The 21,267-nt window shown below is 43.4% G+C and overlaps 2 protein-coding genes across 3 annotated transcripts in view; one reads left to right on the plus strand and one right to left on the minus strand.

Annotated features, from left to right (window-relative positions):
- Positions 1-279: 279 nt before the first annotated feature.
- Positions 280-8,356, plus strand: smyd2b (SET and MYND domain containing 2b). The gene is made up of 12 exons (XM_035144396.2): positions 280-529; positions 2,104-2,167; positions 2,332-2,442; positions 2,535-2,595; positions 3,674-3,798; positions 3,901-3,968; positions 4,926-5,028; positions 5,743-5,853; positions 5,941-6,061; positions 6,669-6,843; positions 7,170-7,278; positions 7,845-8,356. Exons 1-12 carry the CDS (start codon positions 360-362, stop codon positions 7,923-7,925), a joined length of 1,299 nt encoding a protein of 432 aa, XP_035000287.1. The 5' UTR covers positions 280-359; the 3' UTR covers positions 7,926-8,356.
- A 159-nt stretch (positions 8,357-8,515) lies between these two features.
- The window catches only part of LOC118099686 (tyrosine-protein phosphatase non-receptor type 14), a 37,824-nt gene continuing 25,072 nt past the window's right edge, over positions 8,516-21,267 (minus strand). The window contains exons 5-20 of one of the 2 annotated variants that reach the window (XM_035144391.2): positions 20,520-20,587; positions 20,095-20,165; positions 19,921-20,008; positions 19,718-19,806; positions 19,476-19,563; positions 19,168-19,250; positions 18,913-18,973; positions 18,172-18,250; positions 16,725-17,194; positions 15,345-16,634; positions 14,078-14,218; positions 12,897-13,115; positions 11,532-11,660; positions 11,146-11,380; positions 10,765-10,928; positions 8,516-10,509 (exon numbers count right to left, since the gene is read on the minus strand). In XM_035144391.2, the coding sequence (XP_035000282.1) occupies positions 10,381-10,509; positions 10,765-10,928; positions 11,146-11,380; positions 11,532-11,660; positions 12,897-13,115; positions 14,078-14,218; positions 15,345-16,634; positions 16,725-17,194; positions 18,172-18,250; positions 18,913-18,973; positions 19,168-19,250; positions 19,476-19,563; positions 19,718-19,806; positions 19,921-20,008; positions 20,095-20,165; positions 20,520-20,587 (3,404 nt within the window). In that variant the 3' untranslated portion in view covers positions 8,516-10,380. Of the gene's footprint in view, positions 10,510-10,713; positions 10,929-11,145; positions 11,381-11,531; positions 11,661-12,896; positions 13,116-14,077; positions 14,219-15,344; positions 16,635-16,724; positions 17,195-18,171; positions 18,251-18,912; positions 18,974-19,167; positions 19,251-19,475; positions 19,564-19,717; positions 19,807-19,920; positions 20,009-20,094; positions 20,166-20,519; positions 20,588-21,267 lie in introns of both variants that reach the window. The other variant, XM_035144389.2, reaches the window with a different exon arrangement.

Raw genomic sequence — 21,267 nt, forward strand, 5'->3', positions numbered from 1 at the left:
AATAGGCATCAGTAAGTAATAATGAGTAAAATGCAATACTTAAGTGTAAGGAAATATAACAAATATTGAAAAATATGAATGGAATAAAAACTAATATATACAGTGTAAAAACCTAAAAAAGATGTGGCGTGTGAGAATATGTATATCTTTACGACTTTACTTGCCACAAAAAGTTTTATATAACTTATACTCTATAACTTCCTTGCAGCTGTGTGCATGCTGCGCCTTTTGGATGCTACTACTATGAACTATTATTGGGGAGGGTTCCGCCTTTTGAGTTGGGGGTGCCACATCCCACTTTTCGCTCCTTCCGAGTGAGGAGTCATTCCAGCGTGAAGACGTACTGGAGAAAAGACAAGATGACGGGCAGCATCGAGGGACTCGAGAGGTTCGAGAGTCCGGGAAAAGGACGAGGTCTGCGCGTTTCCAGAGCCTTTAAGGTTGGAGAGCTCCTGTTTTCCAGCCCTGCGTATTCCTACGTGCTGACAGCGAAGGAGAGAGGCTGCTACTGTGAGTTCTGCTTCAACAGGTAATGATCGGTTTAGTTTCTCTAGCTGCATGATTTAATAACTCATTTGATTTCATTGCTGCACTTGCTATAGTTGATAAAGACAATTGCACCAGATGCAACTTCATGATGATGACGTATAACCTGTGGGAGCATATCCACAAATACTTAGATTAGATTTCTAGTTCTGAAAGCATTGATGATTAAAAAAAGTAATAAACTGCAAACCTGTGATTCTCTGTTTACCAAACCCATTCATTAGTGATGCAGACTTAATGATCACTGACACATTCAGCACCACATGGGCTCTTTGTCATAAAAGTGTCACTCCACAGAATCTATTTCGGTCTGTGTGGCTCGTCTTTCTCAATGGCGGTTTCTATATATCGTCTTTCACCTGTCTCTATACCTCCCTGTCAGAAAAGGAAGGATGGCCAATGAGAAAGAGATTCTGTTTCCTGAATGGCATCATGATTACATAATACAGTCTCTATCAACTGCAGCTGTAGTTGGGATTAATGAAGGGGCTGTACCTTGCAAATTATATCACAATGCTAATCTCTTTTGCAGACGAACCAGTTAACAATACTTAAATCAGTCTAATGTTTTATGTGATTGTGTTCATGGGTGAATCGTAAGTAAGTTAATCATAAATACAGGTGCATATATTCTCCTCTTAAAGCAATCTGCCTAATTTACCTTAACTTAATCTTAGTCCTCCATAAATACATTAGACCCTGACCATGTCAATGTCCTGAACACATTTCCAACACAAACATGAATTATGGAGACTCATTCAGTTGGCTGCGAGTTTCATAAACCACCTGTTGAGACTCTTCTTTTCCTAGTATGATATAAGATCGTCTGATTGTGTGTCGATTTGTTCAGAGTGAATTAAATCCGACATCTTTTTTCACGGCTTGCTTTGACCCAACACTTAACCGGAAGGCAGTGATTTCACACCCTAGAATAACACATGCACTCAGTCCTTGGTGAGATGCCCAAAGTTACACAGACCAGCGTCAACTCACTAAGATCGTAAATTAATCATTTTGGAAAAAGCTGTAACTACAGGCAGAATTTACATCAAGTCGTGTTTTCCCAGGTTTACACTGTCATGTTTTCCCAACACAACCCCTGAACACAGAGCAGCTTGTCTGGCCTTTGGTTTCAAGTGTCTCCAAAATTGCATCAGTGGACTTTCGGACTGCTTTACTTTTTTCAGTGTGGTGCAGAGACAGGTGGTCCAAACTACGGCCAGCTCTATTAATACCACAGAATGTTTTAAAGCCCTTCATTGCTATCGGTTATGACAGGGCACCAGCAACTGCTCCTTCGAGTCTCAGAGAATGATTTTTACGTCCATACACTCTCACACTGAGGCAAACAGAAACCCAAAAGATTGAGCTCTGAATTATTGGGATTGATCTGTGGTATGCAGGTTGACATCCAATGGGCTCTGATGCCTGGGTCATTTCTATGTGTGTCAGGGGAAGTCATTTGTACAGGGATGTCTGAGAATCTTTCAGTCACTTTTTTATGATGTGCTACTTGTCAACCACAATATCATAGACTTTCCTTATTGTCATTTGTAGGAAAAACGGATTGGCAAAATGTGGGAAGTGCAGGAAAGCCTTCTACTGCAATGTGAAATGCCAAGTAAGTAACATTCCAACAACCAGGAGAGTGACTGCAATGTAAAAACTCATGTGTGGATGCTCAAAGAACAACGATACAGTGGCCCTATCAACCATATATTGAAGTTTGGTCGGTTGGTCGGTCAATTGATTTTAAATGCCATTATGATATTTACATGTGTGTAGAAAGGGGACTGGGCCATGCACAAGCTGGAGTGTTCAGCAATGAATGCATTCGGAGAGAACTGGTGCCCATCAGAGACGTCCCGCCTGGTGGCTCGGATCCTTGCAAAGAAGGTTGGAGTCACACCCAAAAATATCCTGTGTGAGAGTTTTCTGGCACAAACTGTACCATCGTTAACTGTGCTCATTTCCACGGTTTTTCACAGAAAACACAGAAAGAAAGATGTTTGTCTGAGAAGATCTTGCTAATACAAGATGTGCAATCACGTGAGTATTAACTTTAACAACACAGAAAATCATCCATGTTCATGTTTGTCCTTGCTTTGGGGAGGCGACCCTTATAGAAACAAACTAGGGGGGTATTTGTGCAAAATAATAAACCAAATATTATCAAGTGTAACACAGTGCTGGCTTCCTGAAGTACAATGATAAAGTGACTTGTATTACAAGTTAGGGACTAGACATACACACACACTCTGGCAGGTAATAGTATCGATGGCAGTCATGGCGACAATGTGGCCTTGGCATAGTGAGACAAATAAAGGAAGGAGAGCTGTTTATCCCCGTATGGTTAAAGTTGTTGGAGCTTATCAGTGGGGAGGTGAGGAAAGGCTCTCTTAACCAGCAAAGACCTTCAGAGGAAGTGAATTTGATCTACCGCCTGTCTCTCTGTCATGTAGCATGGATGCTGCTCAAGTTGTTAATGTAGAATTCAAATCCAGTCACGAATCAGGTTACCACCGTAACAGCAATGCAGTCTAACTTAAGACGTCCAGTCACATTGAACATTCATATGTAACATGTGAAGAGAGTGAAACTGAAACTGAAACTATCTATAGACTGCATATAAAGATGGACGACGCATCTCCACCTCCTCCTGTTGTACAAAAAATAAGCCAAAATATCCTGGATACTATAGCTATATACTATTTGAAGCCAGAATCTGTAATGATTGACACACGTGCTCGACCAATCAGTCTCAGCTGTCAATCATTTCAAATAACTAATTATAACCAAACTAACCCGGCTGTACTTAACGTGTATTTTGAATTTGAGAATTGGCCCATGTCCCATCAACTAACATGGAGGAGGTGGGGTTTGTGTCCTATTCTGCCGCCAGCCACCAGGGGCCATCAAAATGATTTGGCTTCACTTTTGGGGAGCTGAGATGTCGTCTATGTATTTACAGTGTATAGTTTAACCCAAAGTTGGCCATAAAAAGCAGAAATCTGGGGAATATTTCCTGGCTAATTTAAAATGCCACAAAAGACAAAAAGTCAACTGTCAGTAATTGCATCCAACTAATACAATCAAAATAAAATGTTTACTCCTCTTTCCGTAACAGACGTGGAGGATGTAGATAACGAGAAAAGAGAGATGAACGAGTCAGACATCGCCGGACTGTATCGTTTTTTCTCCAAGCACTTGGACTTTCCTGACCACAAAGAGCTGCTCACGCTGTTCTCCCAGGTACTACACACTATGACTATGTGTGAGTCACTGTGAAACAACCAAAGGATGATGAACACGTATATGAGCAGTGTTTCTTTCTCTGTGTCCTTTATTCAACAGGTTGCTTGTAATGGTTTCACGATAGAGGACGATGAACTATCCCACTTGGGTACAGCAATCTACCCAGAGTAAGAGCAAAAACATTTATACAATACCATTTTATCAAATTGTATGTTCCTTGCACAATCTCTGTTTGAGGACTGATACTCAGAGGATGCCTATTGGACTGTAATAGCTGTCAATCACAGGGTTTCTATGCCACAATGCATACTGTGATTTTATCTTTATTTTACTCTACGTGGGACCATAAATTACAAATCAAAACTCATGCTCTCTTGAAATAGACTTAAAACCACCAATTGAGACCATAATCTACCTAGGAAAATGTTTACTGATGTAATAAATCAAGTTAGGAATAGGGTCATTTTCTGTGGAGCCGCTCTATGCTGATCATTTAGGAGAATACAGGTTTCAGGCACTTCCACACTGGCTTCACTTTCTGGATCCTGAGTCAACATCCATTTTTATATACAGTTTATATCTTGACCATCACCACCACCAAGATCCCACTTTTAGGAGCAGCGGAAACTTGCATATTGCACCTTTGGTATTGCAGATGCATTCAATAGCCAAAATACAAAGGACACATGGACACTATTTGGAACTCTTTTGTCAAAAGTCAGTATTCAGTCATCCAAAACCCAGACAAGACAACTTCTCTCCTCCAGTTGGTCTTTGGTGGTATAAACCCAACTCCCTGCTGTGGCTGAGGGTGTTGCGTTTTAAAATTGTCCGTGTGAAGGTGAATTTGCCCTCTCAGCTCCTTGTTGAGCTATTTCCAGCCAACCACCCAGGTAATAGCAAGGTCGCTGACATATTTCAGGGACACTCAAGGCCCCTCTGTAGGCACAGTGGTAGCCTACAACTTAAAATAAAGTGGGTATGTCACAGTTTTGTCATTGCTCTGAGCAATAATACGTCTCTCTGCTCCCACCTCATCCATTTTAAGGACGGGGACGTAGAGAGTGGTGTTCTTAACTCTAATCTCTCTCTTTCTCTCTGTATCTGTTTGTCTCTACCCACAGTGTGGCCCTGATTAACCACAGCTGTCTTCACAGCGTCATTGTGACATACAAGGGGACGTCAGCTGAGATTCGGGCCGTGCGGGACATGAAGCCTGGAGACGAAGTGAGGAAAGGGGACAGCTGCCTTGAGAGGGGGTTGGGTCCTTTCATTTTATCTGTGGAGGAGGGCGCCATGTTACTTACAAGCTGGATGAGTGTGTGAAACATCAGATAATTATGTTACAGTCTGTGAGCTTGATTTGATTTGATACAGCAGCTTCATCCGAGCATAGCGAGAAGATCCAATGATTCATGTTTAAAGAAGATAAGATACAGAGCAGCTAGCTGATCATTTTCATATATTCTGGAGCTGACCAGCAATTTGTCCATAACACACAAGTAATACAGGAAGTTTGTGGAGATAGAATTATTTGCGTCTTCTTTTTAGGGACAGCTAAAAAAGGTTACTAATCAGTACTCCACGATATGTTTATAATATATACACAATAATTCCAAGGTATAAAAACAAAGAGTTGGGGTTTTATGTGCAAGACAATTTCTCTGCTGAGTGACATACTGGAATTAATTTGCTATCAAACTTGAGTAGTGTATCTCCTAAAATGTTGAATTATTACTTTGAAAAGCTTTTTCTAAATAAGAATATTGTTAAATAGGAGGCTGGTGGGGTTATTTTCAACCCTGACCTTTAACCTGCAGGTTAACAGCCATCAGGCAGCAAATTGAGACATTCAAACAAGAGGACATAATCAGGAATGTACAGAGAGCATTGTTTGGGATTCTCATGTGCTGTGTTTTCATGTGTCGTCTCCACCTGCAGGTGCTCATCAGCTACATAGACCTCCTTTACCCAACAGACGACCGCAACAGCCGACTGAGAGAGTCCTACTATTTCACCTGTGACTGCCAGGAATGTAAAAGTCAGTCCAAAGTAAGGCCCAGTAAAAATAAGTTCCTGAGAACCAACAATGAGTCGCTTCGTTGTTTAACTTATATCTGGCTCTGTTTTCACTTTCAGGACAAGAAAAAGTTGAAAGTACGTAAGCGGAGTGACCCCATCGAGCCGGAGGTCGTCAGCAACATGGTGCGATACGCCAGGAAATCCATCAGAGAGTTCAGAGCCTTCAAACACGTTAAATATATCCTTTAAATGACATTAATAACATGGTCTGTTGTGGTTGACTGCACGTTTGTTATACTTTATTATAGGAGTGCCAGAGTTAACAAAGATTTAAATTTGCTTGTATAATGTTACTTACAGCAGTCTAACAATTCTTTACAAATGTTATGGACAATAGAAAAGCATAGTGAACATACAAAGACAAACAAACAAAAACAAAAAAAACTGTAATATTATTTAGTTGTGATCCATTTAATTAATCCATTTATACAAGTTCCTGATATGTGATTTTATAGATAATTCTTTCCATTTCTAGAAGCATCTTTTTATTAAGAACCCCTTGCGTCTGTAAATATCTTACATCAATATTCATGTTTATTAAGTTTACTTATGAGGCTAATAGGCGATTAACTTCCTTTTGCCTCCGCTTACACTCTATTATGTGCTTTTTTACCACTAGTTTTTAAGTAATTGAGTGTTTTTATAAATAATTATTTGAGATAAAGTTGTGCTTTACTCACATATTTACTCATTGTGGACTTTAGTCTTCAGCAGAGAAATTATCTGATTGTAGAGCAGAGGCTGTGTCCTCAGCGTGTGTTGATGCAGCCTTGACTCGGTGGCACCTCCTAGTGAACTGCTGGAGATGTGTGAACAGACCCTGGATAAGATGGGGTCCGTCTTTGATGACTGCAACGTCTACATGCTCCACATGATGTACCAGGCCATGGGCGTCTGTCTTTACATGGGAGACCCAGACGGAGCCATCAGATACGGCGAGAAGATCGTCAAACCTTACAAGTAAGAAACCAACTTATTTTCTGCCTGGATTATTTAGTAGTTTCTAAAGAGCGTATTAAATCTAATGTATTATTATTATTCATTTAATTTAAGTCAGTTTTGACAATACCGGAATAATTTTAATGAGTTTTCACCTTCATCCATTATTATGATTACATAATAGGAAGAAGTTACAACTTTACCAAAGGAAATAAGTAGCCTGGGTTGTCATGTGATATCTGCACTATAAGATCCTTGGCTAACCTTTTTTTTATATTATCAAATAAACACATTTGAGATGAATTATTTGTGTTTGAGTAAAATATCTTGAACTCTGCCCCCTGCAGGCAGCTGTATCCCCCCTACTCCTTGAACGTGTCCTCCATGTACCTGAAGCTGGGCAGACTGTACATGGGGATGGAGAAGCCCTCGTTGGGCATCAGCTATCTCAATAAGGTCATTGCACTCTTACATTATAGAGTATATATACATATAAATATACTCTCATACCTCATCCACTTGCTACAGATGACTCTTAATAAATGACTCCACTGGCAAAGTAATAAACAATAATCTTCAGGGTCAGGGTATCATTTGAAATCTTACTCTGACACTTTTGCTGGTACAAGACCTGATCTTTGGTACTGATAACCAAAACATTTAAATATCTCACTTAGAGGAAAGTAAATGTGTTTTTAATTTAGGAAAAGAAGCTGGTTTGTTAAATGTTAAACATTGTAAAGTACAAGCAGCCATGTATTTAATAGTGTAGGGCATATTGTGATATCGACATGTTGTGATATTGACTGATATGACATTTTTCATCTCAAATATTTTTGGCCTTATCGTCCTCCTGGCTTATAATGACTTATCTGGTTAAGTAATTAAGAATAGTTTCTGCTAGTCAGGGCTACAGACACATTTTAGCGTGTACTAAAAAAGTATTGCGGTTCAATCCCCACCAAATCTCTATATATAATGTATATGTTTAATGCTATAAAATGATTTTTGTGTGCCCACAGGCAATGGCCATAATGTTGGTGGCTCACGGGAAAGATCACTTGTACTTGGCAGAGTTGCGCAATGAGATTAAACAAAAATGAAGAGAGGAAAGAAATGACGGGATGTGGCTGATTCCTATGGACTGAATACACTCCTTCACCCAGGAGCTTTACAGAACTGTTCTACTCTTTTCGTTCCTGGATAAAAGATGAGAAGGCGTCCATGTTTTTACGGAAAGATTTATCTACGGATTTTCGTTCTCACGTCAGTGTTACGTATGTTGCAATATGAGTTGTGTGCAGAACTTTTGTACCATTGGGAAGTTGAGAGAAATTAGCTTTTTTTTTTACTTTCAACCTCATCATAGGACGTTTGAGAAGTTATTTTCCAGACTGTTGATGATTTCGTTTTTGTTTCGTCTCATGACTGACGCATCAGCTTGACCCTGTCATCCATCAGAGTGGAGATATCTACGTCTATGTGTTGGAATGTCGGGACAACTGCTGTGTCTGTTAAAGCTCCTCAACAGAGAGCTGGGATTGAGGACTGTGTTTTTATTGACATCTTCTGTGCTCTGTGTTAAATATTGTTTCCAGTACTGCTAGAGAAACCCTCTACAACACACACGGTAATACGAGGTAAAAGAAAATGACAAAAAAATTCCTAAATAAACAAATGTGTGGCCACAGTCTTAAAGAAAATAAGGCTTTATTGCATAATAAGCAAGTATGACAGCTTCATACATGTCAGGGGAGAGAAAAACAAAGGACTTGATGCACTGAAAACGCATATACAAAACATATGTACACATACTTTGAAACGTATTTAGGAGTTTTTTGCCAAAAGAAGAAAAGTTGAGGGGGAAAAATTAAATATTAACAAACAGTGGAATGCTTTGTGAGAAAAAAATACTGTCAAAGAGAACTGAAGTGCAACAAAACACTTACACATGTCAAGAGAGAGCTTATACGTATCTGAGAATATATACATTGAAATATAAAAATGCATGCATAGTTTATTATGTTGCGGTATTTTTGGGGTACCAAGTCAAAAAAAGAGGCGAAAAAAAAAACTATATAACACATTTGTAGAAATCTTTTGCTCTCACGTGCCCGTTATGTACAAAGTTATTTTGGACACGGCTGGCTTTGCATTACAATTCAGACAAATAAAATAAAAAGTATATTTAAAGTAGCAAGAAAAAAGAAATTCTGCAGAAGGTGATTTAATAAGCGGGATTCAGATACGCAGTTAATCTATTGGGTTTGGATCAGATTAGAAGACACACAGTTGTGTCACTAAAGACATAAAACAAAACCCAAACATCAGTACTCTCCTTCTGCTGAACCTTTACCAAAGAGTTCGGTAAAAGATTTGAAATGTTTAAATTGTTCTTTTGCCAAAATTCAAACTATAAAATACTGATTTAAAGATTTTATCTTTGGAGGTAAAATAAAATAAGGGAATGAATTTACCGAATCCATCAAGGACCCAACAACAAGCCAGGCTCGTTTCATGTGTCAATAAGGCCTAAAGATACAGTATCTGATCAATCTAAGGACACACGTATGCAAATGGTGAAATTATATTTATAAATTATCTCCAATTAACTGGACAGAATTTGAAATGATTTACGGTTTAAAAAAATGTGGCAAGACACTTGAAATTGCAAGAAGCAAATAATTGTTGAAATGTATTTTCTGTGTTTTTGCATATTAAGGTGGAATCTTAATAGAAATGTTCAAACATTTCAGAAGAAAAAAGGGACGAATCTTTCTGAGATTCACAAGAAAGGCTTTTTGAGCCGAGAGATCTGACATAACTGTCGATGCTCTGTTCAATGGCAAAGGTGACGTCAATAGTGATAGAAATAAATACAAAAAAAACATTTGTTACAATGTTGAAGTAAATATTTGCTGTATTAATCAATACTCTGTTATTTTAGAACTGTGATTTAAAGGATATGTTTTGTTTGGCAAACCTTTTCTGAGTATACCAAGAGTTTAGTAATAATACTGCTGCCACCTACTGTTCATGCAGCGTAATTCCATTTCTAATAATGGCTCAAAGAAAATTGTGAAAAGTAGCAGGCAGGTGAACTATCCAAACTGTTATTGATTTGTGATTGATTTCTCAAGGTATTTCTCCAGAGACACACACATTCACGTCTGCAGGAGAGACAAGCCGCTCTTTCACCTGACCCGCACGGAGAAAAAGCACAAACATGCTCCACACGGAAAGATCAGGTCCGAGATTAAATCCCAGGGGATAAAAGAATGAAATGTGAAAACACACTGATCAGGAGGAATCGTCCTCAGTTTTTGAAACAGGCCGACACACATCCTCTCCCTGTCGTGAGGTGAGTTTGAACCCAAATCTACACATTTCCATAACCTTCAACTGCCACGAGGAAACCTCAAGGTGAACGTGGAGTCGCTTCTACCTGCGTCTGCTTCCCACCGAGGCCACATCAGCTGTATCGGTCCTCAGGCTTGAGTTAAGTACCGCTGTCGTCATCTGCCACATCGTATAGGGTCAAAGGTCGTGAGCCCGTGATCAGATGAGGCGGGAATTCTTGAGGAACTGGATGAGGACCTGGTAGACAAACTTGTACTGGGAGATGGTCTGAACCATCAGCATCCGCTGATGCCTGAGCTCCGACAACATGTGGGGAACCTCCATTGGCTGAAGTGAGAGGAGGAAGAGAAAACAGACAGTGATTGAAAAACGAGAAATATACAAAGAAAAAAGAAGAAAAGTGAGAAACAACAGTGTGTAGTGTAAAACGTATTCTGCTGAAAAAGACACTCAGGACATTTAAGTGAGGACAAGAAAGTATGTAAAGAAAGATGTCTCTGAACCAAACTTAAACTTGACTAGAATCCCAACCTGAGTCTTGAATTCTGCAACCCTGACTGTGACCCCCCTCTGCACACGCACCTCATTGTGCTCCAGGCAGCTGATCATGAGCTCGGTGAGGATGACCACGCCGGTGCGACCCACCCCGGCGCTACAGTGCACGACCACGGGGGGGTTGAGGCTCTTTGAGGTGTCCAGCATGGAGTTAGTGTGTCTCCTTACAGACTGGATCTCCTCCAGGTACGCTGCATGAAAGAAGACAGAGATAAGGGTAAGACGTGAGAGGGAATATGAATATAACAGTTGTTATAACCTGGAAAGTGAACAGGCATATTTCCAAAAATGTCGAATTACTCCTTTATTATTTTTATATATAATATTAAATAATGAAGTCAGTGTTTGTTTCATCACTTCTTATTGCTTCTCGAAAATTGATGATGAAAATGACACAGTCCCACTCACAGAGAAATCCCACGACGTATTCAGGACAGCCCTGCTCAGGCCAGTCCGTGTACTGCAGGTGCCAGACCGTCCTCTCCTGGCCAGACAGCAGGTGTTTGACCTTTAACCCCGTGGTGGCGTAGCAGCCCGAGTCCGTGCGGAACTTGGTGGTCACCTTGAACTTGCCGTGCGTGGCCGAGTTGTGTTTGGAGCCCAGTTTGGGCCAGTAGCGGTGACTCTTGGACCGGCCACCCTCCTGCACGGAGGACGAAGATTGATCGGTGATTGGATCAGGGAAAATAGACATACACTCTCACACTCATCGTATTTCACACACACAGACGAGCGGCAGCTGTCCGCACGCTGAAAAATATCCACATGTGGGTGTGCCATGTGTGTGCGTGTACCTCTTCTGCAGTAACCATGGCGATGACGTTGACCCCTTGCTCCCAGACCATCTGCCAGAAGTCGGCACAGGTGTTGGCGAGCGGTCCCTGGGTGGCGATGTAGTGCCACTCCTCCCCTCTGATCATCACCTGGGAAAACACACACCAACAATCAATCACTGCACATGTGAAGTATACAGTCTGCAGTGCAAACAAAATGCAAATAGAGTCACATTTTAGCCTGAGTAAGAAATTTATTTAAAATTTAAAATATATTACATTTAAGACCCCGACAATAACCTGATCCACCACTGGAGGGCAGCAGAAACCCCTCTTATGTTTCTCTCCTTTCTCTCTCATTTATAAAACTATCAACTCCTCTTCTCTCACTTTCTTTAGTTTGTCCCTCATTAATAATCATCAGGCCGCACACGGCACTGGAACACGTCCCATCTCTGATACACGTAGTGCCGTTACATCATGAGCATGTCCCTGCAGCTGATTCCACCTTGTGACTGTAAACACAGCATTAGGAGACTGATGGGGGGGTAAACAAGGCCTTTTGTTCTGCGGCAGCTACCTTAAATGACAGGGGCGGTGTGTGTGTGTGTGGGGGGGGGGTAAGAGGGTTACACCGTGATAGGCGGCGATTCAGCGCGGCGATCGCAACCTGGATCGCGATTAGGCATACACGCGAAATGCAAACTCATGCATACGCACGAGCTTGTGTGCGCACACCATTTTGCGACTACGAATGAATAGAGGGGCTAGTGAGAGCAGCTCAGGCTGACTTAAGAGGGTTTTGGAGTTTGGATCGCATTCTTTGGGAATTCCACGAGCTCTGTGAGCTTAAAGGCCCAAACAGCCTTCAATAGCGGCCTTTCATCCTTTTCCCTCCGAGCCTTTCCCCCCCGCTTAGAAATGACCACAACAAAGACTCGCAAGAGAGAGCTGAGTGTATCAAGTTTATACACTTTGTTTCACTTCATGTTGTGTGATGCGTGTGCAGCAGAGACTGTGATTAACAGTCGAACACATGAATGTTGTGAAGCAGTTTGTGACATATTGTAACTCTAAATGTTTTTTTTCCCAGTCTTTATGAATATTGTGCACTTTCACTACAATCTGACAGATTATCCACTGTAATGTCTGTTTGTGTCGGACTGCACTCATTCACTTGAGTGTGTTTTGCAGCATGTGATTTCATATCTTGAATTTATGATTGTCTAATTTTAAATTCAGATAGAGATTTAGATATTCATGGTTTCCAAACAGTGGTATACTGTATGCTACCAAACCCCCCACCCCTCATGGGAGAATGCAAGTGTAAATGATTCATTTTTACACTGTTTGTAAATTTTACACATTTGACCCCATTGAGCCCACCTTGATATGCGAGGCGTTAATGTAGCCCGTGTTGTTCTCCTTGTTGGGAACAAGCTCGACCCGATTCTCTTCGTAAGGAACCACGTCACGGAAGCGGTTGCGTTCCGTGTTCTCGGGCAGAGTCGCCGTGGCGAGGGCGCAGTTCGCCCTCTTCTTGGGCACCTGCTCGTACTCTGTGAAGACCCGCTCCTCTTCCAGCTTCAACTCCAAGGTCTTACACTGGAGAGACGGAGAGAAAGAGAAGAAGAAGAAACCGAGAAGAAAGAGGAGGGGAGTGGGGTGTTAGTCATTGAATACCAAGTAACACATTATTCAGGGGTTTCTCTTTCAGTCGCCCCTAAAGGGCTTTTATTCGTTTACATTCCACCACAGCTGAGAGACCATTCAGACCAGGAGAATCCAGAAATCTCCTGAAAACATACATCCACATCTCTTCCCTCACAACTGAATACAGACTTCAAACACTCGGAGCTTGTATAAAGCATCGCCGCAGCTGTAAAAGAGCAGAATATGCAGTGGTGGTATATAAAGCCTGGTTGGGGGCTGTGTGTTTGTTAGGCCAGTCATGTTTGAGAGAGCAGCATCACTGTCTGTGCAGCGCTCGGGTCACATTCTTAACATACCAGCGGGCCCAGAGGCGATAAGCACCACCATGCCACGCGTTCCACAGCCCACTTAGGGCTTGCCCCCGTTAGCTTAGCAACAGTCGGGACAAAGGCTGGTTTTCATGTCTCTGCGCTCAAAAGGGAGGAAAACAGACCAGAACTCGAGAAGTAAATTCATTAAATAAATGTGTGAGAGTTGTATTTTGAAAAGGAACAGCCAAACTTTTTTGTCAACAGGTGGACCTCCAGTAATAAAAAAAGAGAACTGGTAAAAAGAGAACTGGTAAAAAGTCAAATTAGGGCTATTAGAGTTATTCTTCTTGAATGGAATGAATCCAGATTAGAAGTAGCCGTGTATATCCAGTAGGATATTTTCAGTCTGAATTGGTTCGTTTAAAAGTACAAAATATATTAAAAAAATTACAATATATGATTAAAGTTTGTGTTAGTAAAACTGCAAATAATGTATTTTGTAAGGTAGCACAAACAAAACAGAGGCTTGAAATGATTTCAGTTATTATTTTTTAAAGTTACTTTCTGAAGCATAACTTTCAAAAGCACAGCGCAGCATCTTACCCGTTCGTCGGTAGAAGCCTTGGTGCCGTCCTCCAGGGAACTCTTGGTCGCCGGCATCCGAGCCACGTAGAGGCCGTTGAGGGCGGCCATCATCAGCGGCCGCTTCATGGAGTCCACAGACATCTTCTGCCTCTCCAGCGTCTTCAACAGAGAGGAGAATCCCGGAGTCAAGGTTACAGGTACCGGCAGCATCGCAAGACTGACTGACCTGCCATGGCTTGAGCGCAGTGCGGCGCGCACGTAAATGTGCGTGTGGAGAAGTGGGTGGGGAGAGTTTGACGTGCATGTGCACGTGTGCATTACAATGTGTGTGTGTGTGTGTGTGTATGTGTGCGTGTGCGTGTGTGTGTGTGTGTGTGTGTGTGTGTGTGTGTTCTGTTTGAAGGCTAAACCAGGCTGCACCAATCCCCTTGTATTCTGTCGAAAGGTGAAGCCCCGTCCTCTTTCTCACTGCCTCCAACTTTCCCTTCCATCCTTCCTTTGTCCTCCCTCATTTTTCATTCTTTCCTCCCTTCGTTCTTTTCCTTCCTACCTCCTCAGCCTCGGTGTCTTTACACACTGTCCCTCTGTCACCCTGACTCGTTCCCCGTCTACCAAACTCTGACCCAGATTGCACAGTCCCCTCCTTGCTCTGAGGATTACCTCTCCTAATCCACAATGCTATTAAACCTCCAGGACAGCTCCACCCTGCCCCTCTCCTCCACCTCCCTCACTCCCTGTGGGACAGTCAAAACAACAGCTTGGGTGTCACCAGGAGTACCCTCTATATGTACATGAGAAAAACCACTTGGTAGGAATGAGAGATGTTAGCTGGGAGTTTTGGATTGAGCAGAGAGATTTATCGTAACCAGAAGTGAGACGGATGATTTGAACTCGTACCTGGACTGTGCTGCTGTATCAAATGTTTGCTCCTTTAACAAACCTACACAAGTGCACCAACCCAAAGAGTAATCTGAGGGATTTATGAGGGTTTTAGCTGCATGGGGAGACTGAGAGCCGAGTGCTACCCTCTCAGGTGCTGAACCCTGGATTACTGCTAATCAGGAGCCATGAAATTAGCACGCAAACAACAGACTGCAACATTTCAGCGTACCACCAGTATGTTGGGTTATTTTACTATTTATCTTCAATTCATTTTATATATATCTCTAGATTTGATATGTATCGATATGTATATCATTTTCTGAGTAATCCATTTGCCATTTTATAAATAATAATATACTAATATAATATTTACAATAGTCGAATTAGCGAATGATGTTCTTACCCTCTGAGCGATTTCCCTCTCCACGATGCTGTCTTCCAGGGAGAACATCTCTGACACCGGCCTCTCTTTGACGGGCTCCTTCCTAACCCGCTCCTTCACACTGGTCAGGTCCGGCTCAGAGATGGATGGACCTAAAACACCTCCGTTCACCCCACCCTGGTCCCCTCGGGTCAGTGTCCCACCAGCACCTGCAACACAGCCTCCTCCAGGACCACCACCGCCGCCGCCCTGGCTCGGCCCAGGTTTGAATGCTCGGCCCTGGGCATGGTTTGGGTCCATTGCTCCCTGGTTGCTCTGTGGTCCTTGATTGTGGTGGTGAGTGTGGTTGTGGGAGTGGTTGCGGATCTGAGCGTTGCTGGGAGGTCTGGGGGGACCCGGGTACTCTGGAGGGGGTTTGTTGGGCAGTTTGGCCAGAGCTGCCTGGAGCTGAGCGCTGATGCTGATGTCCTCGTTCAGGCCTGGGATTTGAACGTCCAGCTCAGGCCTCTCTTCTTCCTCCTCCTCCTCTTCTTCGCTCTCACTACTATGTATAAGCATGGTAGCATTAGAAAGAGTCTTTTGATGCTGGTAGGCCACCGCTGCAGGTGGTGCTACAGCAGCCTCGTGTGCTTTCTGGGCAGGTATCTGTTTGGGCACCTCCTTTGTCTGCGGAGGTGGAGGCTGGGGCTGCGGTTGTTGCTGAGGGGTTTGGGGCTGGGGCATTGACTGGGGCTGAGGCGGCATCACGTGTTCTCTGAGAGTATTCCTCCGATGAAGCGGAGCATTCATGCCTTTCATCACCAAGCCCTCCATCCCTCCTCCTCTCATGCTACTGATCACCTCCATACTGTGTCTCTTGCCCAGGGTGGAGCGGTGCTTAGCAGCTGCAGTCAACGGTTCGCTGACCTCCTGAAGGGACTGGTGCACAACAGCTGAGCTGTCCGGCTGAAAGGTCTTGACCGACAGCTGCACCATGCGGGTGACCAGCTCCGGACTGCTGCCCCCGATGCAGCGGTGGCGGTGGCTGGCGAGGTCCGGTGTACTGGTGGCCGGGCGGAAGGAGCTGGAGGGGTAAGGTGGAGGAGGTCGCGACATGTGGTTTCTCAGCATGTTGGCAGTAGCTGCATAGCTTCCCGCATTGGTGCCCTGTTGTTTGGTGTTTGCCAACTCAGGTGTGCTGACAGTGTGAGAGATGGAGGTTCCTACACCGCCGCCTCCACCACCGTTGACACAGGGTGAGTGACAGGGGCCCTGGCTGTTGGCTGGTCCTCCCTGATGAGGGCCATGGGACACTGGCTTACTGTAGCTGATCTGCAAGATGGAGAAAAATAACAGAAATTTAGACAAGAGCAAGAAACCCAAAAATCAAAGAGTAGAACAATTTATTCAATCCAGCTCTACCTGTGGTGTGTAAGGTCCAGGGCTGGGCCCCAGGCCATGATAGGGGCCCCTCTCCCTCATCTCTGGCTGGCTGTACACCAGAGCTTCAGGCTGGCGGTAAGCACAGGCGTTACTGATGTTCAAACTGCGCAGCGACTGGCTGTGGAGATCGTGGTGCGCGGGGAGCATGCGCCGCTTCTGCCTCATGACGGCATCGTACTCAGGCGTGGGCCGGTAGGACGGAGCAATGATGGCGCTGTGGCGGTGGCTTGGGATGTAGTCAGGGCGCATAAGCTCACTGCCGGGGATGCTGAGGTTGGAGGAGATCGGCGAGGGCGGAACGAAGGTCTGGGAGTGGTTGAGGGAGCTCAGGCTGGGGCTGCTGTACATGCTTCCATTGGGCACGGTACCATTTCGGAAAGGATAGTCCGAGGGGCAGCGGTCCAGACTCGTTTCTGACTTGTAGTAGGGTTCATCATGGAAGATGCTGTCTAAAAAGCACAAGAGAAAGGACGTTTGAATAAAGAGAGTAATGAAAAATAAACTGTGGTGCTTAATGATTTTTAATGCACCAAATCAGTTTCTCCAGTATTCCTTGAAATGAAGCCAGTGCAGAACATGAAACATGATAAACTCAGAAAAGTGAATACATTTAATGAAAAAAATGCCTTTCTCAGTCACCAGTTCAAGAGCTGATTGAGAGAATTACAGCCATATCTCAAAAATCATCATTGTTGGTTTCTGGCTGCACAGAAGCACCAACTAACTTAGAAAAATATTCGGAATATTTCCTACCAGTGGGAACAGTATAGATTTGGAGGATGTTCTTCCCACAATAATGAAGGAGACAGAGCATGTCTTTATTTGACAATGGAGCGTTCTCTCATCTCGTGTGAACGGTCTCAAGCCCACAAACCGGCAGGCGCACACAATCTCCGTCCACGCAGACAGTGTGTGATGCCTGAGGTCACACTCCAGAAATGATCTCACACCCTCGCATAGTAGCAACACCCAGAATGTTTTTTTTTTCCACACACGCTCTGTTTTTTACTGCCAGGCATGACAGAACGCTTTTCGGATTATGAGGCGGACTGAGTGTGTGAACAAGTTAATGAAAGAGCGAGGCGTAAATGAGGTCACCGCTCGGCACTACTAACGTTGCGGCTCTAATTGGTTGGGGCAATTGTTTGAAAAATGCAATTGGTCGTGAGTCACACGCCGGATGGGAAGGGCACAATTAGCTCCATTGAGATGCTTTGGTTATTATGAGGGAGGCAGAAATCATAAATCCCAGTGTGGTTAAAGCAGTGGGCTGGAGGGGTGGAAACTTGCGCTAAATGCGTTTGTTGTTGTCCGTGTCCGTGTGTGTGTGTGTGTGTGTGTGTGTGTGTGTGTGTGTGTGTGTGTGTGTGTGTGTGTGTGTGTGTGTGTGTGTGTGTGTGTGTGTGTGTGTGTTTTATACACATACCTTGCGAGCTCTGTGGGTCCTGATAATGCTCTCCATACTGGGAATGCATAGACTGGAAGTTACAGGACTGGGGCCGCGACTGAATAAAGAAACACATTGAATGCAACACGGTTAAGAAGAGGTAATTAATTGCAATTCTCCGTATACATCAAGTTATATTTTTTATAATTATCCACAAATGTCAAAACAGACTCTAAATTAACTTACGAACTTTCTTTGCATTACTAAGCAAAGCCATTACTTTACCACAAGTCATTACCACAACAGGTGATAATGACTGACTCAGAGCTCCTCTGAGGCCGTGGAGCTGTCAAACGCCGATGCCTGCGCTTCTCACTACAGAGACATCTGAGGACTTGACTGGACTGACTGAGCAGCTATTGTGCCACATTTAGCATAGCCATTGTCTGGCCAGCGGGGAAAGGAGACTCGCAAATCACTGCCTTCATTGTCGCAGCGGAAATGAGCCCGAGCAACACCCTTGCAAACTTTCCAGCAACACCCACCACACCAGCAGAGCATGTTTAAAACCGAGGCTCCGCAGCACAATTAAGAGCTGGCCTGAGTGGGAGAGCGGGGTCAGATCTGTAAACCACGGCTGCTTCTGTCTTCCCTCTCTGTCTCCTGGCTCCTGGTCTCATTTATACAGGCCAGAAGGCAATAATAAAAATAAACAGGGCTGCGACGAAACACTGAGCAAAAACCAGTGACATTAAAAAGAGAAAATGCTTCTGACGGTACCAGAGAGAGGCGGTGGGTCCAGGTGGGTCTCCTCCGGATTGGTGCAGGTGAGTGAGTGGGCCTGCAGAGAAAGAAAGATGATGAATCACAAAAGAAAAGCACCGTGAACTCTGCATCGTTACACAATCAGTTTTTTTGTGTTACATTTTTTTATATAACCCTCAAAAGGTTGGTGAACTCGACTGGAAAATATAAAAGGCAGATAAAACCGGATTTAAATGTTTGTAGCGGCCTTCAGTCGGCCTCGAGACTCACTCCGCACAGATCTTGTTCTGTTTGTAGAATTTGTGTCTGGCCGTGAAGAGACGGGAGATGTACTTGGCCATTTCCATATCCTCCTGCAGATACAAACACACAGAAAGGAAAACACTGATATGTCAAATTAACGCAGTATTTATAGATGGTCGAGACCACATTGGCCCCTGTTGTTATCTCTGTGCAGGGATATCTGGGAATGCATTGTGGGAATGTTTGTGTGGTTTTTTTTGTTGCACTTCCCACTAGAAACCTTCAAAGTGTATGTGTGTGTATGTGCTGGGACTAAAGTCAGACACAACACTCACCATGTGAAAAATGATGGTGTCGTCTTTGCTTGTTATCTCCACTGTGATGGCTGACTTGTTGTGCGCAATGGTACCAATGTCCTTCCACCTGTCGCACAAACACACGCACACAATATTCACACAAGGATTGAATTTTCCCACACAAAATATTTCATTTTCTTGCAAATTCATTTAAATGTATTTTCACTACTCACTCAATATAACAAATCCACGAAATAGATGAATAAGAAGGGGTGACTTACTTGTGGAGCATGATGGATCTGCCGTTTCTGTGTTTGACAAACACCCCGATGAAGGAGACGCCGATGAAGATATCGTTGGTGTAGTTGTCCTGTGGGAGAGGAATGAATTCAAAGTCTTCTCACTGTCAACAAACTGGCTGCTCAGGAGATGTGCATGTGTATGTGTCAGTGAAGGAGGTCGGGGGGAGATTTCAATTATCTACCTTAGCAGCGAAGCTCTCCTGGCCAAAGCCGTCCAGCTTCTCCACCTCCTTGATGTACAGCAGCTCTGCTTGAGCGGCCTGCATTCGACTGGAAAGCACAGACAGATACAGGAATGTCAACGTCTCGGAATCTTTTCCTTGTGTACAAACTGGAGAAGATGAAGCTGACGGTACCAGTGACTCTTGTGCTCCTCAGCAACTTTCTGGGTCCACTCCTCGAGCACCTCGTCTCCATTAGGCCAGTTCTGAGAGGAGGGAGACGGCAGCGGCAAGTGGGACAGAGAGGGACGAGGAGAAAGGGAAGGGAGAAGCAACAGGTGATGGGAGATAAAAACATGGCAAGGTGAGGGAAATGTTAGCTGTTGAGTATTAATGAGAAATTAAAACAATCCATAATTGAATCTCTTTCTCAAACACCATTTCAAACTGTTCTGCATACAAAGTGACTAATTGAACATCGTAAAATTGTGTTTCTTTAAACATTTGTTTGACACAAGGGGACAGGTGACAAAAGATGGTATTCAGGGCAATGCACACACACACACACGGGCACATTCACATGCACAACCCACTTGGACAGTGAAGATTTAAGGACTCACCACTGGGAAGAGCACGTACTCCCTGAGGAAGTCCTGAGACATGAACTGAGTGAAGTCTCCAAAGTCAGCTGAAAGTCACACAAACACACACACACACACACACATTGAATATGGTGGTATGATCTGAATATGTATTTTATTATACGTTATCACTTATAAACCAGTTAACACAATTTTACAATCAGCTGTAGTTGCTTACTGTGAACTTAATTTACTGTACATCTCTCACAAGTTTGTATTTTAGCCAATACCGGCGTTTTTATGAATAACATGCGTATGTGTTAAATTATGAATATGTCTGTCACACCTGATCTTTTCTCTTTGCTCTTCCCTATTATGCAAGAGGTGTCAAGGTGTTGTAAAAACACGCTAAACACATCAAATCATTTTAGGGCATCCATGTTTTTTTTATTAGTCTGACTTCAAATCATATGAACACATCAAAGTCGGAACGTCTTCTCTGAGCGGAGACCCCGGAGTAGCACATGAATCAATAGGTGCACATTTTCCACATTACAGGGATAAAAGTGATGTTTATTTTCACTTTGTTAAATAGTCTAATACAGTGTCATCAGAAGCAACTTGCTTAACAAGCAAACTAATCAATCCCAGATTTGTTCCTCATTCCTTGGAACTACTCTGCTGTGTAGCATTACAAATAAAACAGCCTTTCCATCTCCACTCCTCCCGATAGGGCCTGTAAGTACATCCTAAGTACTGTTCTGCTGTTTGTCGGACAAGAGGAGGT

The sequence above is a fragment of the Hippoglossus stenolepis genome, chromosome 20 (assembly GCF_022539355.2).
Source record: "Hippoglossus stenolepis isolate QCI-W04-F060 chromosome 20, HSTE1.2, whole genome shotgun sequence".
Lineage (NCBI taxonomy): Eukaryota > Metazoa > Chordata > Actinopteri > Pleuronectiformes > Pleuronectidae > Hippoglossus > Hippoglossus stenolepis.

Excerpts from the sequence above, each read along its gene's own strand:
- smyd2b (XM_035144396.2), top strand. The coding sequence starts at position 360 with ATGACGGGCAGCATCGAGGGACTCGAGAGGTTCGAGAGTCCGGGAAAA. Across the intron at positions 3,969-4,925 it reads GGTACAGCAATCTACCCAGA|TGTGGCCCTGATTAACCACA; the intron begins GTAAGAGCAAAA and ends CTCTACCCACAG. Across the intron at positions 5,029-5,742 it reads ACATGAAGCCTGGAGACGAA|GTGCTCATCAGCTACATAGA; the intron begins GTGAGGAAAGGG and ends CTCCACCTGCAG.